Source organism: Salvelinus sp. IW2-2015, unplaced genomic scaffold (assembly GCF_002910315.2).
Source record: "Salvelinus sp. IW2-2015 unplaced genomic scaffold, ASM291031v2 Un_scaffold16477, whole genome shotgun sequence".
NCBI classification, from domain to species: domain Eukaryota; kingdom Metazoa; phylum Chordata; class Actinopteri; order Salmoniformes; family Salmonidae; genus Salvelinus; species Salvelinus sp. IW2-2015.
Window position 1 is genome coordinate 404,112 of NW_019957605.1, and position 23,110 is coordinate 427,221.

General features: G+C 43.2%; 1 protein-coding gene and 1 pseudogene across 1 annotated transcript; both read left to right on the plus strand.

The window, feature by feature from the left end:
* The first annotated feature begins 861 nt into the window (after positions 1-861).
* LOC112080768 (interleukin-17 receptor E) lies at positions 862-11,333 on the plus strand. Its single transcript, XM_070442704.1, has 17 exons — positions 862-1,278; positions 1,520-1,535; positions 1,697-1,813; positions 2,744-2,838; positions 3,197-3,277; positions 3,366-3,477; positions 3,614-3,783; positions 3,865-3,933; positions 4,060-4,126; positions 4,377-4,573; positions 4,669-4,716; positions 4,810-4,855; positions 6,479-6,630; positions 6,711-6,776; positions 6,874-6,925; positions 7,011-7,118; positions 7,452-11,333. The coding sequence occupies exons 1-17, from the start codon at positions 1,165-1,167 to the stop codon at positions 8,321-8,323; spliced, it is 2,382 nt and encodes a 793-aa protein (XP_070298805.1). The 5' UTR covers positions 862-1,164; the 3' UTR covers positions 8,324-11,333.
* A 4,289-nt stretch (positions 11,334-15,622) lies between these two features.
* Positions 15,623-22,188, plus strand: LOC112080763 (uncharacterized; annotated as a pseudogene).
* The last annotated feature ends 922 nt before the right edge of the window (positions 22,189-23,110 follow it).

Genomic DNA, 23,110 nt, shown 5'->3' on the forward strand with positions numbered 1-23,110 from the left:
GAATAGAATCCAACAATAGCAATACGGTAATCGTTTTGTAGTGATAAAAGGAATAGATGTGACTTGATAATAGCCTATAAACATTACGGAATCAGATATSTGACTCATCTACCGCTGTTAAAGCTATCTTTACACCACTGAGATGTTGTTCAGATTAGTCTTGGGTTCAAATATATGCATACTCTGAGTATTTTCAAATAATATGGTCTGAATCAACTACTTCTATTGGAAGTATTTGACCATTTAAAAACAAATGTATAGGCCTAGCTAGCATAGGCTACTATTTTAACTATTTTCAAATACTMATTTCCAAATACATTATTTCAAATACCAATAATATCTATTTGAAAATAGAAGTTTCTGTGTATTTGAGTAAGTTCAAATACATGCCAATATTTTCAAATAAATAATATCCAAATACTTGGCCTACTTCCAAATGTCTTCGAAAGTAATTGAAATAACAAAAATAGTAGGCCTCAACACTAACTGTGCAGGGGACTGCAATGTCTGGCAGCAAACTTTTCCGTCCTTCCCGCAGTTAAATAAAATGTTGTTTCTCAGTATAGCCTGACTATTATTTCCCTAATGTTAGTTAAAGCAAAGTTCACACTCTCGGCAATCCAAGACGTAGAGCAGCAACAGCACTAGTGTGAACATTTGGGTGGTTCGTTTTGCATGGCCCGATGCCCCGGGGAGTGGAGATTTCTCTCAAGGACCAATGGAACGGTCTAAAATGTACCTACTCCGCCTACCCGGGGCACCGGGCCATACAAAACGTATTCGCTCACTGGTATATTGTGGGAGGTAACTACTGATGTAACCTGTCTGTCTAGAGTAGGCGGCTGGAGAGGTGGAGCTGTATGTCGTAAACTAGTCAGCGATTACGCACTCTCCGAGGACACAATTTAACCCGCAGTGAACTATTCGAACAGTTATTAGGAACATACAAGAACAACATGGCACTGGAAGATAACATGTTGGCCTACCTACTTTTCAGTTTTATTGAATTACATTTATTTGGTTTTTAAATGCATTCTGTAGTGTAAACATGTATGTGCACTGTCGGTCCACTGGATTTTGCGTTTGTTGGCTGCCTGAGCGTTGTTCTAGCAACGTCGGATACAATGTGACTTTTCCAAGTGTCTCTGGTGTCAGTACTGATRAATGTCCATGATGAGTTGCGGAAATGGACCAGCACGCGCTGTGCTCCTGTTGTGTTTGCTGCTGCTCCTGCARGCCGCGGAGGAGAAACCACGCGCTAAACTAACTGTCACCGAGGTAAAGGAATGAATCATARCATCTTTGAGGTTAATCTTCATGGAGATAATGTAACCAATAAGCAATGGAGACATTATACTCAGACTGTAGCCTATATATAATGGAAATGATGTATTGGAAATGCATTAGGCTATGTGAACCTGCATCAATATTCACTTCACATGTCAATAACAAACTCAACACAGCCATGCTCTGTTTCTTCTCCCTCTTCCTTTCCCTGTCTCCTCCACTTTATCCATAGATTCAACACCATAATGGTAAGTGTTACTTTAGTCCATGGTCCCTTTGGAGAGCTGATCTTATGCACAATATGAAGAGGAACAGTTTATTTGGAATGTTGAGACTTCACTGTATATATATTTTACTCCATACGTTGTACAGTTTTGAATGTTCTGTGGCATTTTTTTTTCTTCTATAGGTTCCACCTGGAYCCTGGAGAGTCTTCCCCAGCTGAGTCTGTCCACCTTCCGGTTCTCTCCATCACAAGGCTCCTGTTCTGCTTGTGTCCATGTCCGTGTCAGAATGAAAGCTGCAGGTAAGSCCTTAAACTCTGTTTCCCATCRACAACCAATCTCACTCTCCACGTCATCCTCTTCCCCTTCAGAACCTTCTACCAGCTTACTTTTATCCACTTCTTCATCTCAGTCTCCCTTCTCTGACCTGTGTTGTGTCCCCATGATTAATGGGAGGAGACTGATCTGTCTCTGTACGTTAGTACATTAGTCACACACGATACTCAGACACCACTGGCCCGATTTATAAAATTTTAACTTGATGATGATGCTTGTTATAGAGATCCAGCTTTTACGAAATAGACTGATTGCCTGATGGTGGTTTAACAAAGATTGAAAATGCTAACCTTGTCAGTCATGCCCCTCATCCTGTTTACCTAAAGTCATGAAATTCGTACGTAGGTCCCTCTCCTCACAGGGAACAAATAGTCTCAGACCCAAGCCTCAACATATCAAGAGCATTCATATCACCACACAGTGGCGCTATAACGGCACATGTTTATATCGCTTGATCTGTTTGAAATTTGGCACACATGCTCAGGAATATTAGTCTAGTCACACACCATGCGATATCTCAGACACCACTGGCCGCATTTTAGACGAAACTTGAATGAATGATGCGCTTTCCATAGAGATCCGCGGCATTTACAAATCACATATTATTGACCCAAAGGGGGCGCTTATAGTAATCAACTGTACGTACGTTGTCACACGTGATATCTCACACACCACTGGTCCGCTTTTATTAAACTTGGGTGAGTGAGCATCTTGCCATAGAGATCCGTCATTACAAAATTATACTGATTTTGCACTGGGGGGGGGGGGCGCAGCATCCGTGTAGGGGCGACATGTTTACTGTTGCCTTTTTTGTCTATCTTTCTCCTTAACATGACTTTCTCTCGTTCACCTTACTGCATGATTCCTAATCTTGTCCCTCTGTTTTTCCTCTCTAGACTTTACTGGGACACTGAGTATTACCTACCTGGAGCTGTCAACTAATTCTCGCAGAATCATCTCCATAGAAAATGTCAAAAATCGCACTTTACAGGTAACAACTTCTTTTCATTCCGCTGACKAGTGAATATTCCTTGGCTTCCAAAGTTATCAGCTGGATAAGATAGAGGGATACAATTAAGTTCACGCCCTTACCCTCTTATCTATTAATTGTCCCCCACGATGAAATCGTGGAGGGGGACTGTGGACCTGTCTCCATCAGTTAGTGCGTTCGTACGTTAGTCACACACGATATCTGTGACAGTACTGGTCTGATTTTGATTCAACTTGGGTGAACGATGCGTCTTGCCATGGAGATCTGGCATTTACAAAATGACACTGATTTCCCAAGGGGGGCCCTGCATCATTCGTGGTTGATGACATGTTTACTGTTGCCTTGTTTTTATTTMAAGTGGAGAGACACGCTTCCATTCAACGGAGGAAAGACCAAAATCAAACGTTTACGTCTCCATAATATTGGCCATCAAATTTTGGTAAGATCTGATATTTTCWTGCGCGCACACATTAAAACAGGTGAACGTGTGTTTCTGATGATGGTGCTGTGTCTCTGCTGCCCTTCAGTGGGAGTTGGTGTATGACTGTTTCCCGGCCGACGCAGGGCGAGAAGTGTATGTGTCTTTGTCCTCCAAACCAAAGAGAGAAGACAGGTACATCGTACAAGACATCTGTCCAGGTAATGAATCTCAAAACCTAAACCTTTCACATCCATCACTTATTCCCTTCCCTCATGTGATCAAAATAACAATAATACTTGATTACATTTCCATAGTAATTTTGCATACTATGACTCTCTGTCTGTGGTGATTCAGAGCCAGTGCCGGAGTTTGACCTGTTCGTTGATGAGGTGGCTCGATCCCTCACTGTAACTGTAGCAACTGGGGACCGCACATACCAGCCGGCTCTCTCACCTGAAGTATACACCAGGCTGTGCTACAGGCAGACAGACTCAGAATGCTCCAACCTTTCTCCTCTTATTACTGTAAGCTCATTGTGTGTGTAGATGTTTCAAAAGGTGAAAGTTGTTTATAATTTGTTTATAGATAATGTATGTTTTCACCAGATTGACACCAATCGGGCGTTGTCAGTGACTCTCWGGTTCCCCTACCTGCTTCACTGTGTCTGTGTACAGGTAAGGTCTCACTCAACTACATATCAGATAATGTGCGGTGGACAGTGACATCGCTGCATGGCTCAAACTATGTCTCATGTAAGTGTCCTTACTTACTTGTCTGTTTTGTATGTCTGCCTGCTACAGGTATATTACACACACCTGGATGCAAGGCGAACCACAGTTTGCCCATTTGTGAACAGCTCATTAGATGGCGAGTATTCCGTTTTTTTTATTTTTATGTCTCTTAGACTTGTGTGAGATGCAGTAGTTGATGATTAGCTTCAGTCTCTGCGTGTYTTACCTGTACATTGCCCTGTGAATCTGATCTGGGAAACCAGGGGCTTTCTGCTGGATCTAATATTGTGAGTCACAGATAAACCAGCAGAGCATGAAGTCCTCTTGGAGCATTCACTCCTCACACTACTCTCTGTATTAATGCACTGTCTGTGTGTGATCTGAAGAGGGCCGAGACGTGTGGCGCTCCAGTTCTGTGACTCTGTATGGTGAGTTGAGCTCCAACCTGGCATTGAGCTCCCCGTGTCCTGCTGCTTACCTGAAGCTCTCTGCCTCCCTCTGCTGGCAACACCAGAGAAACACATCCCACTGCACTCCCATCCTCAACTCCACACTGGAGGACATAGTGGAGAAGAGAGCTCTGGTAAGGGTTGGTGATTACTACGACGACGATGATGATGATGATGATGAAGAGGAGGATAATGATGATGATTATTCCCTTCCCTCTCCCGTTGACAGAAATATAATGTTTCTGCTGTGGATAAACACCCTCAGATGTGTGTGCAGGTAAGACTGTGAGCCAATACATGTATAATATCAACAGTTAACTTTATAATACATGATACATGTGGGTTTGAGTCATGTCTCTCTTCTCTGTAGCTGTCCTTTAGAAGCAGCTTTGATGTCCACTGTCCATTCCTGCCAGGTGAGAGACCACAACACCACAGTGATATAAATACTGCACTTGATATTGTTATCATTTATTTATTTAACCTTTTTATTTAACTAGGCAAGTCAGTTAAGGACAAATTCRTATTTACGATGACGGCCTACKCCGGCCAAACCCWGYCGACGCTGGGACAATTGTGCACGCCCCTATGGAACTCCCAGTCACGGCCAGTTATGATACAGCCTGGATTCAAYTCTGTAGTGACACCTCAAGCATTGAGATGCAGTGCCTTAGACCGCTGCGCCACTCGGGAGCTCATAAACACATCTTCTGTGCCACTAAGAGCGGTGAAACTCCATACCACTTTTAGTCTACCCAAATGTATGCAAGACCCTCCCTTCGGCAGCAAATCCGACCATGAGTCTATAAACCCTTCTTTCTGTTTACAAACAAAAGCTCAAACAGGAAGTACCAGCAGACCCGAGGCTACAATACTATTTTGCTAATACAGACTGGAATATGTTCCGGGGATCAACCGATAGCATTGAGGAGTTTACCACATCAGTCACGGGCTTCATCAATAAGTGCATAGACGATGTCGTTCCCACAGTGTAAACCAAAAAACATGGATTACAGGCAATAATATCCCTGCTGGGCTAAAGGCTAGAGCTACTGCTTACAAAGAATGGGACACGGATATGGGTGCATACAAGAAAGACTGCTACGACCTTCGAGACATCAAACATGAAAAAGGACAATATAGGAGGAAGGTGGGATTCTATTACACCCGCTCTGATGCTCGTTGGACTATAACAAATGGAAACCCAGTGATGCCCAGTGACGCGAAACTCCCAAACGAGCTAGGCCACAACAACTCCGCCACACTGACCCTAAACACGGGGGCCCCTCAGGAGTGCGAGTTTAGTCCCCACCTGTACTCCCTGTTCACCCATGACTGAGTGGCCATACACGACTCCAYCACCATCATCAAGTTTGCTGACGACACAATGGTGGTAGGCCTGATCTCCGACGGCGATGAGACACCCTACAGGGAGGAGGTCAGAGACTTGGCAGTGTGGTGCCAGGACAACAACCTCTCCCTCAACGTTAGCAAAACCAAGAAGCTTATCGTGAACTACAGGAGAAGCGGTCGAGARGTTCAGGTTCCTTGGCGTCCGCATCACTAAGGCCTTAACATGGTCCATACACACACCCGCACAGTCGTGAAGAGGGCACGACAGTGCTGACTTGTTGGCAGTCAGCACTGTTGGAACTGACTTGTTGGCAGCCTGTGACGATTCCATGTTGAGTCACTGAACTCTTCAGTAAGGCCATTCTACTGCCAATGTTTGTSTGTGGAGATTGCATGGCTGTGTGCTCGATTTTTATACACCTGTCAGCAACGGGTGTGGCTGAAATGGCCTAATCCACTAATTTGAAGGGGTGTCCACATACTTTTTGAATATGTAGTTTATCTACCTAAAATACCTGGTACTGTATATAGTTTAATTCCTCTTGTGTTTCATTTTTTTTTTTTAACTGCATCATTGAAGGGCTCGTAATCAAGCATTTCACTGTAACGGTAAAGTCTACATCCATTCGGCGCATAAGACAAATAAAATGGGATTTGAACAACATCTCTCTCCCTCCTTCCCACAGGTATGTCTAAGTGGGAGGCATATGTTGGTCCCGGTTCACAGAGTCTCCGTGTCTATCTCACCTCCAATATCCCAGCATCCTTTGCTGCTCAACTCTGTGTATGGCAGGACAAGGGATGTGTGGCCAGAGGAGCTATCTACTTAGTAAACATGGTAAGAAGACACTATTACCATTATTATAGAGCTAATGACACTGGTCCATGCTGTTAAGAGTGCAGTTTTCTGTTGTACAGGATGGCACCAGAGAGACACAGCTGAACCTGCCCTTATCCTTCCTAACTGAGGGACTGTGTGTGCAGGTATGACCTAACTATGAATGTTTTTTGTATTATGTGAAAGGATATCTTATCTTACCTTTGACTTTCTTTTCATTTCACGCTCTCTTTAACTCTGAAGGTATGGCGGTCAGATCCTCCACAGTATGGGAGGAGAATACTCTGTCCTGACTGTGAGTTCACTCTCTCACACACACACACACACACACACCCACACCTTCCAGCACTTATAAGTAGTATCCTCATATGCCTTCTCAGATTCCCACAGGAGATGGGGTCTCTATGCTGTTGCAGCCTTGACACTTCTGGTTACTGTGGCAATGCTGGGACGCCTCATCCACTATGTGACCAAGAATGGAGTCACAGGTCAGTTTTTCTTGCACTGTACGCAGACCTTTGTAGCCCGTTCTTGTGTCCTCAGTCATATTATATTGCATTAACAATGTTTGCAATATTATGTACTGTCTTTGACCTACTTGTCTGCTCTGTCTGTGTGTCTTTGTATCACCTTATCCTTCAAACCTAATTTAATCCACATTTGATTTGATCCCAAAGGCTTAATGGCCATCAGGGAAATAATTGAGAAATCAAGCAATAACTGACAATCATTTGCAATCTTTTTTCTTTTTTTTTATCATCCCCGTAACCCTCTCCTTTTTGTGTGTGTGTCTGCCTCGCCCCTTCTCTCGCTCCCTGCAGGTTGGCTGTTCATCCAGAGGCCTGTGTTGTTGGTGTGTTCCTCAGAGCTGTCAGCCCATGTGTCTCCCGTGTGTGCTTTGGCCTCCATTCTACAGGGGGAGCTGTGTGCMGATGTGCGCATGGCTCTGTGGGCCCAGATCTCCAATGGGGATGGTCCTGGGGCTATGGAGAGGTCTGGGGCTGGTGTGGCTGAGCTGGGCCCTGTACCCTGGATGTATGGACAGTGGGATGCAGTCAGAGAGGCAGGAGGCCGGGTGCTGATCATATGGAGCCCAGAGGCTAAGGAGWCCTACAAGAGCTGGAGAGAAGAGCGAGATGGAGGGAATAGGAGAGATGGGAAAAAGACAGGAGGGAGTAAAGGAGAGGAGATGCGACAAGGGGAGAGTGGAGGAGAAGAGCTGAAAGGACTTGAGAAAACAAGAGATAAACAGGAGCAAGCAGGAATGAAGAAAGGAGTGGAAAGGAAAGTGGAAGGTAGGAGCGGAGAGGAGGAGAGGGAGCCCTCCTCAGTGACGGGGCCGGTGTTCAGGGCTGCCCTGTCATGTCTGCAGGGGGCACTACAGGGGACAGGAGAGAGCCACMGCTTTGCCCTTGTCTACTTCCAGGACCTCTGTCACAGCCGAGACATCCCCAAAGACCTCAGAGGTGTCCCGCGCTACTGCCTGCCTCGAGATTTTGGGAGCCTGATACGAGAGCTGGGCGGGATGGCTAGAGGAAGGAACAATGTGATTMGCAGCTGGCACTGCTGGCCCAGACTCCTCTCCAAGACATTGTCGCTTTGGTTGGCACGACGACTAACTCACAAGATGAGTTGCCACGGACGCACCCACAGGAAGAAGAGGGTCCAAAACCGAAATTGTCGCAGAAAGTGATGTCAGAGAGGACACTAAGCAGGCATGTGTCGCCACTGTCAACCAATGAAGAGAGGACAGAACCAAGCACTTTGCAGGAGGAGTCACTCAGTGGGCCACCGTGGTGATGAGGCAYGGCATCTCAGGTTTTACCTTTTATACAGGGGATTATTATTTATTTTTTTGTCTTGACTGTAACATGAAGCATTGTTGGTGTAGTGACCCAAACAGTGTAGCAGAGACGATGAACATTTATGCCTAAAGTCAATAGGGGGTAACACTTCACCACTAAGATACCTTACCACTTGATTTGCTAAGTAAATATAGTCATCTGGGTACGTCCCACGTATGGCCACAGTTTGTTATTTGTGTACTGAGTGCACTGTTTGAGCCTGACCATGAAACCACARACATCAGCCTTATCTTTGTGGGTTTGCCTGAACAAAGGAGACACCTTAATCTGGTGAATATCTCCTACAAAATCAACCACCCTCTGTTAATACAACAAGATTCAAATTCACTACGTTACTCTGAACAATCTCGGCTAATTATTTAGTTTTGATTATATAAGTGATTTTTTTTTTTTTTTACATAATATAGTGAATCAGAACAAGTAACATGTCAGAGTGCATGGAGGCTGCCACATCAAGCAGCATTAAGGGAAATGCTACAGAAAAGGAGGCTTGGAGTACAGTTTGCCGGGCGCAACACACCAAAGGAAAAGGTTCACCCTATCTTCATCTTGGAGAGAGAAATCCTTACAAGGGAGGAGGCCATGGCTAACCATAGCTAACCCCTGATGGAAGAATAGCTCTACCATAGCATACAGGTAATCCACCCAAGCCACTTGAGGTTGGTKCAGAGAGTGCACTCTGGCGTATCTATCTAAGTAAAAAGGAGGCAAGGGCAACTCCTTATTGGAGGAATATCTGTCTGTGGAAAGCATGTACTGTTCAAGGAAAACAACCCTGTCAGTCTGAAGTCACGCATGGCCAATCAGAACTCAGTTCAAGTTACAATCYAAGAGCTGCCTGAATCAGCAGATGACAGTGTTGTGACAGAGTTTCTGACCAAAGCAGGTTYCAAGACTGGGGAAAGTTATGAAACACATGATTCGATGCAAGAACCAACTCACTAYCTGTTCCAATGGAGACCGCTTTGTTTACATTGAAGCAGTGCCCCCCAAACCCAGACRGCGCTCTGCAAAGATGGGTCCACACTGGGTCAAAATATTATTCTATGGATCGTGCAATGGACAGTGTCAAGACGAGCCGGAACAAAAGCCTGCACTGAGCCCAAAATGCATTCCAGAACTTTAATTACATAGAGGAGATGTACAGTATAGCTAGTCTGTGCTGGATGACAACGCCCTGCCTGAAAGTGGAACAGAGCTATCAGAAACACCAGCAGAATCTGGAGAAATTCAGAGTGAAACTGAAGATCGGGCCACTTCTACACCGAAGAATAAGGGGGATGAGCCTGGKGAAAACAGTGTGCCAGACCCAACTATACATTACATTTTTTTCCTCTTCACTTCTTCTTCTTTCTCGAGCAGAGAAAGAAGAAGAAGTGAAGAGGAAAAAAATGGAAGTGACAAAAGCACAGTAAAACAAGACGAAAGGCAAGACCGAAGATGGTAAGATGAACAGAAGGCGATGCAACTCTCTTGGGAGGGCAAAAGAAGGGAATCCATCCTTTAATTKTCTTATTCCCTCTGTGCTCTGTCCCTCTGTTCTCTACAGGCAAGTAAGAGACCTAGGGAAAGACTCACAAAGTTAAGTCTGGAACAGAAGGCAAAGAAAGAAAATGATGATGATGAACAGGACCAAAGTCRCCAGATCACAAGTGAAGAACACAAAAAGTCCACCCAGGAAGTATAAGGGTGATAGAACCATCATGGACAATGTGTGATGTAAATACTACCTGAGTTAGATGATCCCTAACTCACTGGGCACACCATGTCATTTCAACGTGGAAATGTGGGTAATATTTGGGTAAGACGTTGAGCAATAAGATTTCACTGTGCTTCATCTAGTACCATAACCAAATGACCTGGATTGCAGTTCAGATTACATTAAAAGTACATAGTGTAAATGATCAATGTTGTTTGAGATTCTGCACAGATTATTATAGCAATTGTGAAGATCTCCAGAGACCTGTGATGACCTTTGCATGCAATCTTGAACATGCACACTATCTATAATTACATAAGACATTTATAGTTACAGTAGGCTAACCTCAATGTGGCCAAGGATCTGTTACTTATTTTAAGGTAGAATAAATACTGTTACATTAGCCTTATTGCTATATACTGTATTACAAAAGTAAATGGAACTATCCAAGCAGAAGGTACATATTCAAATGTTAATATTTGGTTGCCAAATGCATTTCAATATCCAGTTTGTCTACAAATTAATAATTTGTAGGATTCACATCTCCATCTCAACCAAAAATCAAAGTTAAAGAATTGTCACTAGAGCCATGCGCTGAAAATCCTGGACACACCCTGTACAATGTACTGAGCTTTGAACACTTCGTCTGATTTTTCAATTGTGAACCTCGTCTTCAAGTGTCTCTCAATGGTCTGTCCCCTGAACCCCCTGACCAAACAGATGCAGAAGCTGCAAATGCCTGGAATGTCCACCAGCGAAAACTGCAGGGTCTTTCTACTGCATCGTTTCCCAACAGGCTGCTTCTGCTTCAGCAGCGCAGTCATGTATGAACCTGTGTGTGTTATCCAACAGACCCATTAAGACTGTTGTATGTCCAAGTTGTAAATATTAGTGCTATGAGATTTGCTTAGGTGCATCTAATTGAAGGCTGGCTTTGTGGATATAATTATGATAATGTACAGATGTGATATTTTTATTGATTACGTATTTCTTTCCTTTTGTTTTCATTAGTCTATTTAGGGACGGGTGTCAAATTTGCTTGAGCTAGACACACTAGTGCAATTCATCGGACGATTGACACAATGAACAAACAGTGTGTTTGTCCCCATTCAAATAAACAAAACTATTATTGTGTGAAACTGAATGTCCTTGATGTGTACCCTCACCACCGGTGCTCACGTCATCACAGGTTACAGAAACTCACTTCATCATTCTCCATTTCAACAGCAGTAGTTGGTTAAAGTATGTGATATCTTTGGGCACTAACTATACATCCAAAGTGTTTTACCCAAGTCTCCACATGACTTGTCAGAACCTTTCTGGAACATGTAACGATGAAGTTCTACTGAAGTGCACAGCATCAACATCCCCCATCTTGAACCAGCACCTGTCCATCTCTAACTGGTTGGCAGTAGAACTGCCTGGGTATGCACAGTGCCATAGAGATGATATACAATGTGTGGGTATAGAGACCACTCCTACATTGTAATGAGCTGAACTGGACCGGGACAGGTCAGCGCCAATGAGCTCGTATGGACTGTGTACTGTAACCTAAGGTATATAAGAAATAGACACCTTACTGACTTATTCTCTGGTCCAAGGATGACATGGTCTTAGTTTAAAATGTGAATTATTCAAGACTTTGTTTTCATAATATTTCACTTTGCAGTATGTAGATTTATCAACTATCACATCCTGATCTCTTTCACCTGTCCATGTCAAGTCAACCCGGCTCCCCGGTATTGTCTCGGGCAGAAGGTATGGCTATCCACCCAGGATCTGCCCCTCCAGGTGGAATCCCGCAAACTCTCCCCCCGGTTTATGGGCCCTTTCCTCATCTCCAAGGTCATTAGCCCCTCTGCTGTTCGTCTTCTGTTGCTCCGTACCCTTAGTAAACCTTCTTAAGGATCGGCGTCCCTTCAACAGGACAGTTGTAAATCACACAGTGCGTTATGTCAAGATCGCAGATTTTAGAGAAACAACAAATGTCGGTACATATAAGTGTCTTATTTCGGCTGAAAGCTTAAATTCTTGTTAATATAACTGCACTGCCCAATTTACAGTAGCTATTACTGCAAAAAATGGCATGCTATTGTTTGAGTGCTAACAACAAAACACTTTTTTTCACAGCGATAGGTTTGATAAATTCCCCGCTGAAGGTGAAATGTGTACTTAAATCAGAGCAAGATTCAGAATGTATCATCCAAAGGGTCCCAGAGATAACATGAAGTGTCGTTTTGTTAGGTAAAATCCTTTTTCATATCCTAAAAAGATCCATATGGCATGCACGATCGATTTTGTATTTCCACTCGTTCAATTTGCGAAGGGTGAAAATCTCACCCTAAACGTTGTTTCAAACGAGTCAAATCACGTTCGGATGTATTCATCAGATCCTAGAAGGTAACAAGACTTCACTATATTATTAGGGGTGTAGTATGTCCTATAGGACACCATATTTGGTCAGAGCGACGCCTTCATGGCATGCCGATGACACGGACAAATAAGCACCAATCGGGGTCAAACAAAGCTAGCTAGATGTGTTATTCTACTACATTCAATTCACATTTCCACAAACTTCAAAGTGTTTCCTTTCAAATGGTACCAAGAATATGCATATCCTTGCTTCTGTTCCTTAGCTACAGGCAGTTAGATTTGGGCAAAACATTTAACAGTCATTTGGGCAAAACAGTCATTTGGGCAAAACATTTAAAAAAGGAGGCTATCCCTAAACATCCCACCTTTCATGTGTCCAGAGTCAAACCCATGTCTCACAGCCCTTTGTCTACTGTTTCCGGGCCCACCCTCTATACCCTGTTTCATCGARGGCCACACGGTGAGGCGTCTCCTGAAGGATCGAACTCTGGGCAGGGGGTTCTAGTACCTGGTTGACTGGGAGCGTTATGGCCCGGAGGAGAGGTGCTGGGTCCCCGCTAGGGACATCCTGGACCCAGGCCTCGTCGTGGATTTTCAACGTCGATACCCCGTTCAACCAGGTGTACACCCAGGTAGGACACCAGGTGACGCCCCTAGAGGGGGGGGTACTGTCAGACCCTGATCTGTTTCACCTGTCTGTGTGCTTGTTTCCACCCCCCTCCAGGTGTCGCCCATCTTCCCCATTATCCCCTGTGTATTTATACCTGTTCTGTTTGTATGTTGCCTGTTTGCCAAGTCAACCAGCGTTTAGTTTTTTTGGGGGGGATCAGTTCCTGCTTTTCCCCAGTCTCTCTTTTCTCGTGCTCCTGGTTTTGACCCTTGCCTGTCCTGACTCTGAGCCCTCCTGCCTGACCACTCTGCCTGCCCCTGAGCCATCCTGCCGTCCGGTACGTTGCCCCAACTCTGGTTTACTGACCCCTGCCTGTCTTGACCTGTCTATRGCCTGCCCCTGTTGGAATATTAAACCATTGTCAATTCGACGTGTCTGCATCTGGGTCTTACRTTGATTCCTGATAATCAACAAAGAAACTTCTGTATCAATGTGTTTTCTCGCCATTGGGCACAGATGTCAATTCAATGCCTATTCCACGTTGGTTCAACATAATTTAATTGAAATGGTGTGGAAACAACSTTAATTCAACCAATGTGGGTCATCACACCTCCTTATTAATTCAGATAGCCTTTTATTCAATTAAAACAAGGATTTAAGCATTGATTTACTAAATAGACAGTGTCATACTTAGATCCTGCTATAGTTTTAAAGCATGTTATTGTTTTATTATTAAACAYCTGGTTTGTGAACCCCTTCAGACTGACAGTGAACCAGTATTACTCAAATATCCCCAATGACTCACATTCCATACTCAGTATGCCAACTGAAGCGTAGTCAGCACGTCCAATGGAGTCAACGGTAGACTGTATGCAAAGCATCTGGAACCTTATAGGGTGACTTGGGGGGGGGATTACCCCCTTTCTGAAAGAAAAAATCAAGGTTAGGTAAGATTTACAGTAGATYTGGGCTATCCTTAGGCAAACACATTATGAAGGGAAACAAAAAAACTGTTGTTCAATAAAAACAAAGTTTCGAATGGGGGTCCGTTTTGCTAAAAATCCATTTTATATGTTTTTAGTCATGAGTAATTAACCCCTAAAAGCTGAAGCCTAGGTAAATTATTTTACTGAAATCAAATCGAAACAAAATTARATTGCACATCTCAATATTAATATCCTCACTATGAGGTCTTGATGTATAGACTCTTTTTTCATTTTCTATCCAAATCATTCTATATATTTTTTTATCTTAAAGTAGTATAATTAACTGATCTTTAGGTTCCCTTTGTGTGTGTATATCTAACATTTATAGATCTAACTTCATTCGACTAAATTACAAAATATTAGATCAATGTARCTCAATCGTTTTGTTTGGAGTGACTTAAGTTGAGACCGATGCAAATTTTAGCTGAGCAAGACTAGTGGCATTTATGGAAAGTGTTTTAAAAAATGGGGACATAGATAAAGWMYTTTCTGTGAGAATTACAGGAGGGGGGTGCTAAACCCTGGGGGTTGTTTATCCCCAAGCCACCCTACCATAAGACAATTGTTCTACCCAGAGAAGTAAGTAATGTTTGCAATTATATGCAGCAAACAGGGGCAGATCAGTTGTCATTGAAGGTTTAAATGAACTGTATTCTGTGTTTAATGACTTTACCCCATGTACTTTGAAATGCTATTTTGTACATTAGTAAAAATGTGTTCTTTTGTAAATTTCCTTGATATTTATCCTTTTTGCTTTCTACAGACACTTTATGTGTATACTGTATTGGTAACGGAACAGATCTGAGAGAGCACGTGCCCTTGATTCGCCTATGGGAATGACGCCTCTGTAAATCAGAACCACAACCACTGGACTGTCATGGGTTACTAAAAAAGCGAAATTGCATTGATCATGGAAATCTAACTGGCAACTCCATGCAGCACAATTGAGCCACCTTTTCAGGTGAACATACCTCCTCCCTCTGTCGTCCTCCTGACTGTCACACACTCGCCATTCACACTGTTATTTCCAGGAGATTGGATTGAAGTGCCACAGAGCATCCGTGGGACTAGCTAACTAACTTTTGATTTACCTGAAACAACAGGTGCATGTTGACACAACAATGTGAAATTGTAATATGAATGAATTGCAGTGCATCAATATGCCTATACACACATGTATTAGTTAGTCCTGTGCGTGAGAAATGTATCTTATGTACAAAAATGTACCATGTTTAATTTTTTAATTGATGACAATGAAGAAATCACTGAGAAACACTGTGCCTTTGGAGGACTGCCAGTAAACGTCGGGATGTGACGAGTATATGATTTTTTTGCCTCTAGATGTGGGAATCCGTGTGATCATCGCAACCAGCTCCACTTCCGGACTCTTCGGGACAGAGCGCAGAAAAAGGAAGCGCSGACCTGGAGGCAGAAGCGCTGTCAGGGTGCTGTAGAGCCAATGGCTCGCATGTTCCTTTGGGTTCATGTTGTCCTACTCTTACTGCTGCAGCTACGGTCCCCGTCGGCAGGTACGCTGGAGATYACACACGGTGCACATCGTGTATTGACATTGACATTAGGCCTCTTAGGTTTTCTTAAATTGTTAATCGAGTGTGTTTCAAATAATTTCAATTCTAAAGATAATATCGCAAGTATTGTAATTAGGTTGTAAATACTGATAAGGTATGGATAGCTATTGCACACACGTATGATTGTATAGATATATATATATTATTTTATTTGTTTAGTGTGCATGCTTCGTGTGGCTTTCTTTAGCCACATGCAAATTCATGTTGTGTGTGTGTGTGTGTGTGTGTGTGTGTGTGTGTGTGTGTGTGTGTGTGTGTGGGGCACATGCAAAAACCCAACCACACAGACAAGCTTTAGTTCACTTGCACACACCATGCACAGTAATTTGTCTTATGTAGTCAGAGACTGTCAGAAAGAAAACATCACAATGAACCTTAACCTGCATTAACCAAATTCCTGATCTKGTCTTTATTTAACTAGGCAAGTCAATTAACAACAAATTCTTATTTACAATGACAGCCTATCCCTGCCAAACCAGGCCAGCGCTGGGCCAATTGTGCACCACCCTATGGGACTCCCAATCACAGCCAGATGTGATTCAGCCTGGATTTGAATCAGGGACTGTAGTGACACCTCTAGCACTGAGATGCAGTGCCTTAATCCGCTGCGCCACTCAGGAGCCCAGTCTGGTGTATGTGCACTGGTTAGATGCTTGATCCGTTTGAGTGAACAGATGAGTGTTTTTATTGACATGCTGTAGCTCAGTCTGTACTGTAGAACAGAGTTTACCAAACTCCATCCTGCCTGGTCTGTTTGTAGGAAATCAATCTCTCTGTGCTCTCTCCTTAGGGCCTGACTGACTGCAGTGTAAAAGGTGAGATCATCCAAAGAAAGCATAATACATATAGTGCATTATAAGCCAAATTACACTGAGCAAAAATATAAATGCAACATGTAAAGTGTTGGTCCCATGTTTCATGGGCTGAAATACAAAATCCCAGAAATGTCCATACGCACAAAAAACGTATTTCTCCAAAATGTGTTTACAMCCCTGTAAATTTAGCATTTCTCCTTTGCCAAGATAATCCATCCAGCTGACAGGTGTGGCATATCAAGAAGCTGATTAAACAGCATGATCATTACACAGGTGCACCTTGTGCTGGGGACAATAAAAGGCCACTTTAAAATGCTGTATGCAGGAATGTAATATTGGGGGTGGGGGTGCTGAGGAGTCTTTCTATCTGTAACAAAACCCTTTTGTGGGGAATGCATTCTTATTGGCTGGGCCTGGCTCCCCAGTGGTTAGATTAGGTCCTAATACATTTATTTCAATTGACTGATTTCCTTATATGAACTGTAACTCAGTAAAATATTTTAAATTGTGATAAGTTATCGCTCTCAGATGTTGCCCTTCCTGCCATGAAAGGTCCAGTGAATGTTAGGTGGTTGGAGCTTAGAGTGTTTCTGTGTTGCACCAACAGACATGACTGCAAACCCTGCCTGCAAGTCCAGGTCTTATTCACGATCAAAGGCAGCATTTAGCTGCAGCAAACTCTCTCTCGTCCAAGACACTGTGATTAGTCCAGTGAACCCMTGARACATTGTGGGAGGCAACAAGCCTGCCCAGGGAGACTACACTGTGATGCATTATTCCTCAGTCCTTAACCATAACACTACCACTACATCTAACAGGACTAACGTTAACTCCAACAGGARGTCACTGTGCCTGGGACTTTTGTGTGTCTGCTGTTCTCAGCACATGACATGGTGTTGCTGTTTCTGCAGTCCCAGATCAGCATGAGGACCAGGAAGTGTCTGCTGACCACAGTGACAAAGATTACAACTCTAAGCAGAAGGAAGTGGGTGAAAGGAATGCCCTAGGGATGCCACCCAGCCCAACAGGTAAGAAAAAATATTGTGCCAAAAGAGAGAACACACACACACATTCATTGGGGGAACCGTATACGGTCAAGTAAAATAAATTATGGTCTCGCTGTGTTTGCTAACTTCKTATTAACTGAATGTCTTTCAACCTTTTGACTGTGTTTTGCACTTTCTCATGGTAAAGTACAATTCTTCCTCTGCTGTCTCTCCTACTGGATGTGTTCCAGAAGCTTCTGTAACATTGTTACAGCTACCCACGCATCATTGATTGCTGCAAGAAAGTGACATTTACATTGAACCATTCAGCTCTGGGGGACCAGAACTCTCCTGAAGTAAATTCCCTCTATCACCTGTCATTGAACTGTTGTCTACTAAAAATATGATTGTTATTTGGGGGAACTTTAGAGTTGTTTAGTGGACCGCACATATCGCCCAATATGTAATAGTTTGTTTGATTCCTGCAGATGTGGCTATCCTTATTGCTGGCGCCAGTACCATATGGCAGTCCAGTCAAGGTCTATACATTATCTACCTCAGGGACCACCACAATCCCCTCTTTTACAAAACGCRAAGAATAATATACATCATACATTTRTACCACAACTGTACTSTAGGCTATGCATTTTATTCATCAGATCATGTATTTTGATGACAACACTCTCCCCTTTTCTGTCTCAAAGGTTGTTCCCCAAACCTAGGTGTTGTGAACGAATGCAATGGCGAGTCACTATCAGTTTAAATTGCAATCGTTTTCATTAGTGCACTGTTGTCTACACCCACACGGAGCCTGCTTTAGTTTTATGCCACCATTTTAAACCCCTGATTGACTGACATCTGACTGATTCATGTCTCAGTGCCCAGGCTCCAAGCCGTGATTGATGAGAAGAGGTGTGGCTGTGCTCCAATTAAACAGTTCTAACAAAACACTGACCATGASGATGAGTCGGATGCACAACCACAAACACACCGGGTGGACGGCCACTCTCCACGGACATTGGGTAATGCCAACCGTGTGAAAAGTCGACTTAACCCATTACCTTTAATAGTGTGTGTAATAATATATGCCATTTAGCAGACTCTTTTTTTCCAAAGGGAAAGGGGGATACCTAGTCAGTTGTACAACTGAATGCATTCAACTAACATGTGTCTTCCGTATTTTAAAAAGCGACTCCCAGTAGTGCATGCATACATTTTCGTATGGGTGGRCCAAGCAGGAATCAAACCCTTGACTTTGGCATTGCTAAACCACAGAAGAATATCTGGTGTTTTCTGATTACTGTTTGTGTTTGGATGTGTCTTTTTTCAGAAAAAAGGAGAGTTCATGAATGTGAAACTCCATCCTGCTCTGTGTGTTCAAGTAAGGTGTTTTKTTTCCCTTCACACTTGTCCAATGGCTATTGGGCAGCATGCACTGTATAAATAAAAATGTGAGCCTGTATTTGCTCTGAAATGTAAGTGCAAGTGTTTGTGTCTGACACTGTACTGCTTATGTTGTCTAGATGAAAGTACAGGGGATGGATACAAAGCTGGGTCCCTTCATATGTCCATTTGCAAGTACGAATTTCACCCCTGAGGGTCAATTTATCTATAATGATTGATTATCTGGTCACCTCCAAAATTACTGGCACCCTTGATAAAAATGTTTAAAAAAAATATATAGAACAATACAAATATTGAGCTATATAATATGTTCACATTTTATGTGTGCTTGAGGTCATTGTCTTGCTGAAACCACAAGTTCTTCCTGGTAGAGGCTAAATGTTCTGGTACTTGGTAGACTTCATGATGCCGTTGACCTTAACAAAGGCCCCATGACCAGTGGAAGCAAAATAGCCCCATAACATCAAAGATCRACCARTATATTTTACTGTAGGTATGAGMTTATTTTTGGCATATGCATCCTTTGTCGACGAAAAACCCAACGCTGGTTTGCGTGGTTAAAGACCCCTATTTTCATCTCATCTGATCATAGCACCCGGATCCAATCCAAGTGCCAATGCCATTTCGCAAACTCCAGGCATTTACATACGTTGGTTGCCCTCAATAAAGGATATTTTCTGGCAACCCTGGAGACTTGGTGACCCCCAAGATGCGACCAAATTCTGTAATTCTCCAACTGTTGCCTTCAATTTTCCATTGCCTCCCAAACCATCTTCCTCACTGTGCGTGTGGACAAGATACACTTACCGGCAAGTTTATCACTGTTCAAGTGGTTATACACTTTACAATACTTGCCCTAATAGTGGTATAATTAAACAATAAGCCYAGGGGGTGTGCTATATGGCCAATATACCACGGCTAAYCACTGTTCTTATGCCCGACACAACYCAGAAGGCCTGGATACAGCCCTTAGCCGTGGTATATTGGCAATATATCACAAACTCCCAAGTGCCTTATTGCTTAATTATTGTTTTAGTAATWTTTTGGTACCCATTGCCTGATTTTTATGAAGGTCAACAACCATTTGTGTCTTTTTGTTTGAGGTCTTTACCTTTCCCCATGGTGATGGATGACAAATGGATTTTGTGTGTGTTACTTAATTTTTATGCCCCAGTGAAACAGGAAGGCCATGGAAGGCCACATTACAGTTCCTTAAGCTGAGACGACCTTTACAAAGTAGAATGTTCATGCAGATTTACATTTTTTGTTTCAATCTTTAGGGGTGCCAATCATTTTGGCACTTCTTTTTTTTTGGGGGGGGGTATTACTTTCTAAACAACGTGCAATTGTATTATTATAAAATCATTTATTTTCCCAAWTTTTTTGCATACAATATATCTTAGAATTTGTATTAGTTCATTTATATAGTATTTTTGTTGCTCATCTTTATCAAGGGTTCCAATACATTTGGAGMTGACTGTATTAATTCAACTGACAAATTAACCATATTATATATCAGTGTTCGATAGTATAGACCAGGTTAGCTCATTGGTTAATCTCTGTCTCTCTAACACGCAGCGTAGAGATTAGTGGTCTATTAGCTAGAAGGATATTTGGCAGAAATAATGGATACAGTCATGGATTATGAGGCATTGATCCCCAGCTCTAAACTGTATAATSAGATAGACTTCTCCTATAGCATCCAGGAACCGATGGAGTCTGACTCTCCTGATCGGGCTACTACTAATCTGTCTGGCAGTACTTGGGGCCTACGTTGTCCCCGGTGCTCAAAGGTTAGTGATGCAACTATATATTAATAATATTATTAGCTATCTCTGAAGTTATCTAATCACATCTACTGAAATTAATATAATACAACTAGCCTGGTTTCAAGCCTGAGATTTTTATTTCSAGTGTGTGAGGCAAATTTCTCAGATTGGCACTGAGGCTAGGACAGCACACACATCTCATCGTAATGACTTTMCCATAATTACGATGTGTGTCTGTCCACAGGATACCTGTGGAGATGGTTGAAAGACGATGACATAGGAGGTAATGATTTTCCCCTTCTATTCACGGTCTCTAGTATGAGTCCAATTAAACACTTAATGTTTTAGAAAAATAAGCGCTCTCTCTCTTGATTTCCTTCCCTCTACCTCCCTTCCCTCTGTCCTTATTCTCCCTCTCCCTCCCTTTTCTCTACACACCTCTCCCCCTCTCTCAGGCGCAGTAGGCGGCAGCAATATCGTGTTGCTGTACCCTCCTGACAGCGATCAGGCTCTGCCGGGACTGGTGTGTCGTTTGGGCTCGTTCCTGTCCTCTCTGGGCTTCAGTGTGTCTGTTGACCTGTGGAGCCAGGCTGAGCTCAGTGTCCTGGGACCTGTTCCATGGCTCAACTCCCAGCTGGACTGCCTGCAAAGACAGGGGTCAAAGGTAGTGCTGGTGCTGACCCAGGCAGCCTGGGAGAGGGCAGAAGAGTGGGGCAGGAGGGGCTGGGAGAGGGACACTCTCCGGGGGAGTGGGTGTGAAGAGGATGGAGAGTCTGTGGAGGGGTGTCGTTCTCCATATTTGGATGTCTTCAGCGCTTCACTCACCTGCATTCTGTGGACTATCTGCAGGGCCGCGCCGGCGAACGCTTCACCCTGGTGCAGTTTYAGTCTCTGTCCCCCCAGCCTCCTGGTGGCCGGCCGCCCCCTGCCTGAGCTCTACAGGGGGCTGCCGCTCTTCAGCCTCCCCTCCCAGAGCCTGGGCTTCCTGACTGAACTGGCTTTGGGGCGAGGTAGTGGGGCAGCCTCATTGGCACTGGCAGGGGGGCACAGGGCAGCCTCACGGGTACTTGCTGGGGGGCTGAGAGGGTTTGCGGGGGGTTCAGCAGTGTTACAGCTTGCAGGGCTGTGTTGGTGCAGTGGTGGAGGACCCCTGGGAGTCTGTGCCTCTGGAGCCGTGTCTCAGTACCCCACCGTCTAGTCCTGACACCAAGACCAGCAGGATAGACTGGGTCTGAGAGGACATGAGAYGCTAGGAAGGAACCAGYYYCTTTTGCTACAGGARGGTAACTGTGYCACTTATACAGTATACTATAATCAYATACTGGACATAAGGARTTGCGGAGATGGTGGCATGCTGAAACTGTATCTCATCATGCACTTGTAGAGCTACTGTCCAAAGTTGAGCATGACTTGTAAATATTGTAAGTGATTCACRTTTGTGCTCCTCAAACACTACTGTCAACCCCAGCTTGGTGCTCATCTCTGAACTGTAAATGTTTGACATTGTTGTACTCAACCATTATCTTKATTTCAAAATGTTATATGGTTAATTTGTAAAGTTTCTTATTTTACTAAGTGATTTGTTAAGTTGTTGAACGCCAGTGTTGGGGAGTAGTGAACTACATGTAGTTCAACTACTAACTAAATTACATGTTGTCATAGCTTGGTGGTAGTTTAACTAAATCTAAATCTTGGTAGTGTTTTCAGTAGTTTATTACWTTWTTATTAGCTAATTACTTGCTCAAATAATATGGGTGAAGTTGGCAAGAATTTCCTCACTTGAAATGTGTTTAATAGGCTAAATGACACTTTCTGTTAACATCTGACTCCAGAGTGATTTGTTCTTGCAAATTTTAGTCTATTTCAGATTTAGATAGGATCATTTTTCACGAAGTAGCTTGGATGTAGTGAACTAGTTTTTCAAAATTACTTAACTAAAGCTAATTATTTGTTTTATTAAAGGTAGCTATAGTGTAGCTTAACTTCTTKCAGTGTYAAGTAATTGGTAGTTTGGTAAACTATGATTTCAGAGTAGCTTKCCCAACACTGTTAAATTCWATTTRATACATTTGTGCATTATGTTGRGGTGCATTACTGTGACTGGGTGATCCATAATCAGTCATCGGTCTACAGTGGTTGTGACTAAATGGAGCACAACTACTGACGGAAGTAACTTTTCGTAGCAGGTTAGGAGAGCATTTTAGCTAAACCTAACCCTTTTCTTAAACTTAACCTAATTATCCTAACCTGCTACATTAATTATCCTAACCTGCTGCATAAATTTTCCTAATCTGTTATGACATTAACGGATCGTTTGTCCTTTGTACTTCTGGCCGTAGTTGTATACCACCTAGTCAATACCGTCTACAGTGGTTTGAATCATG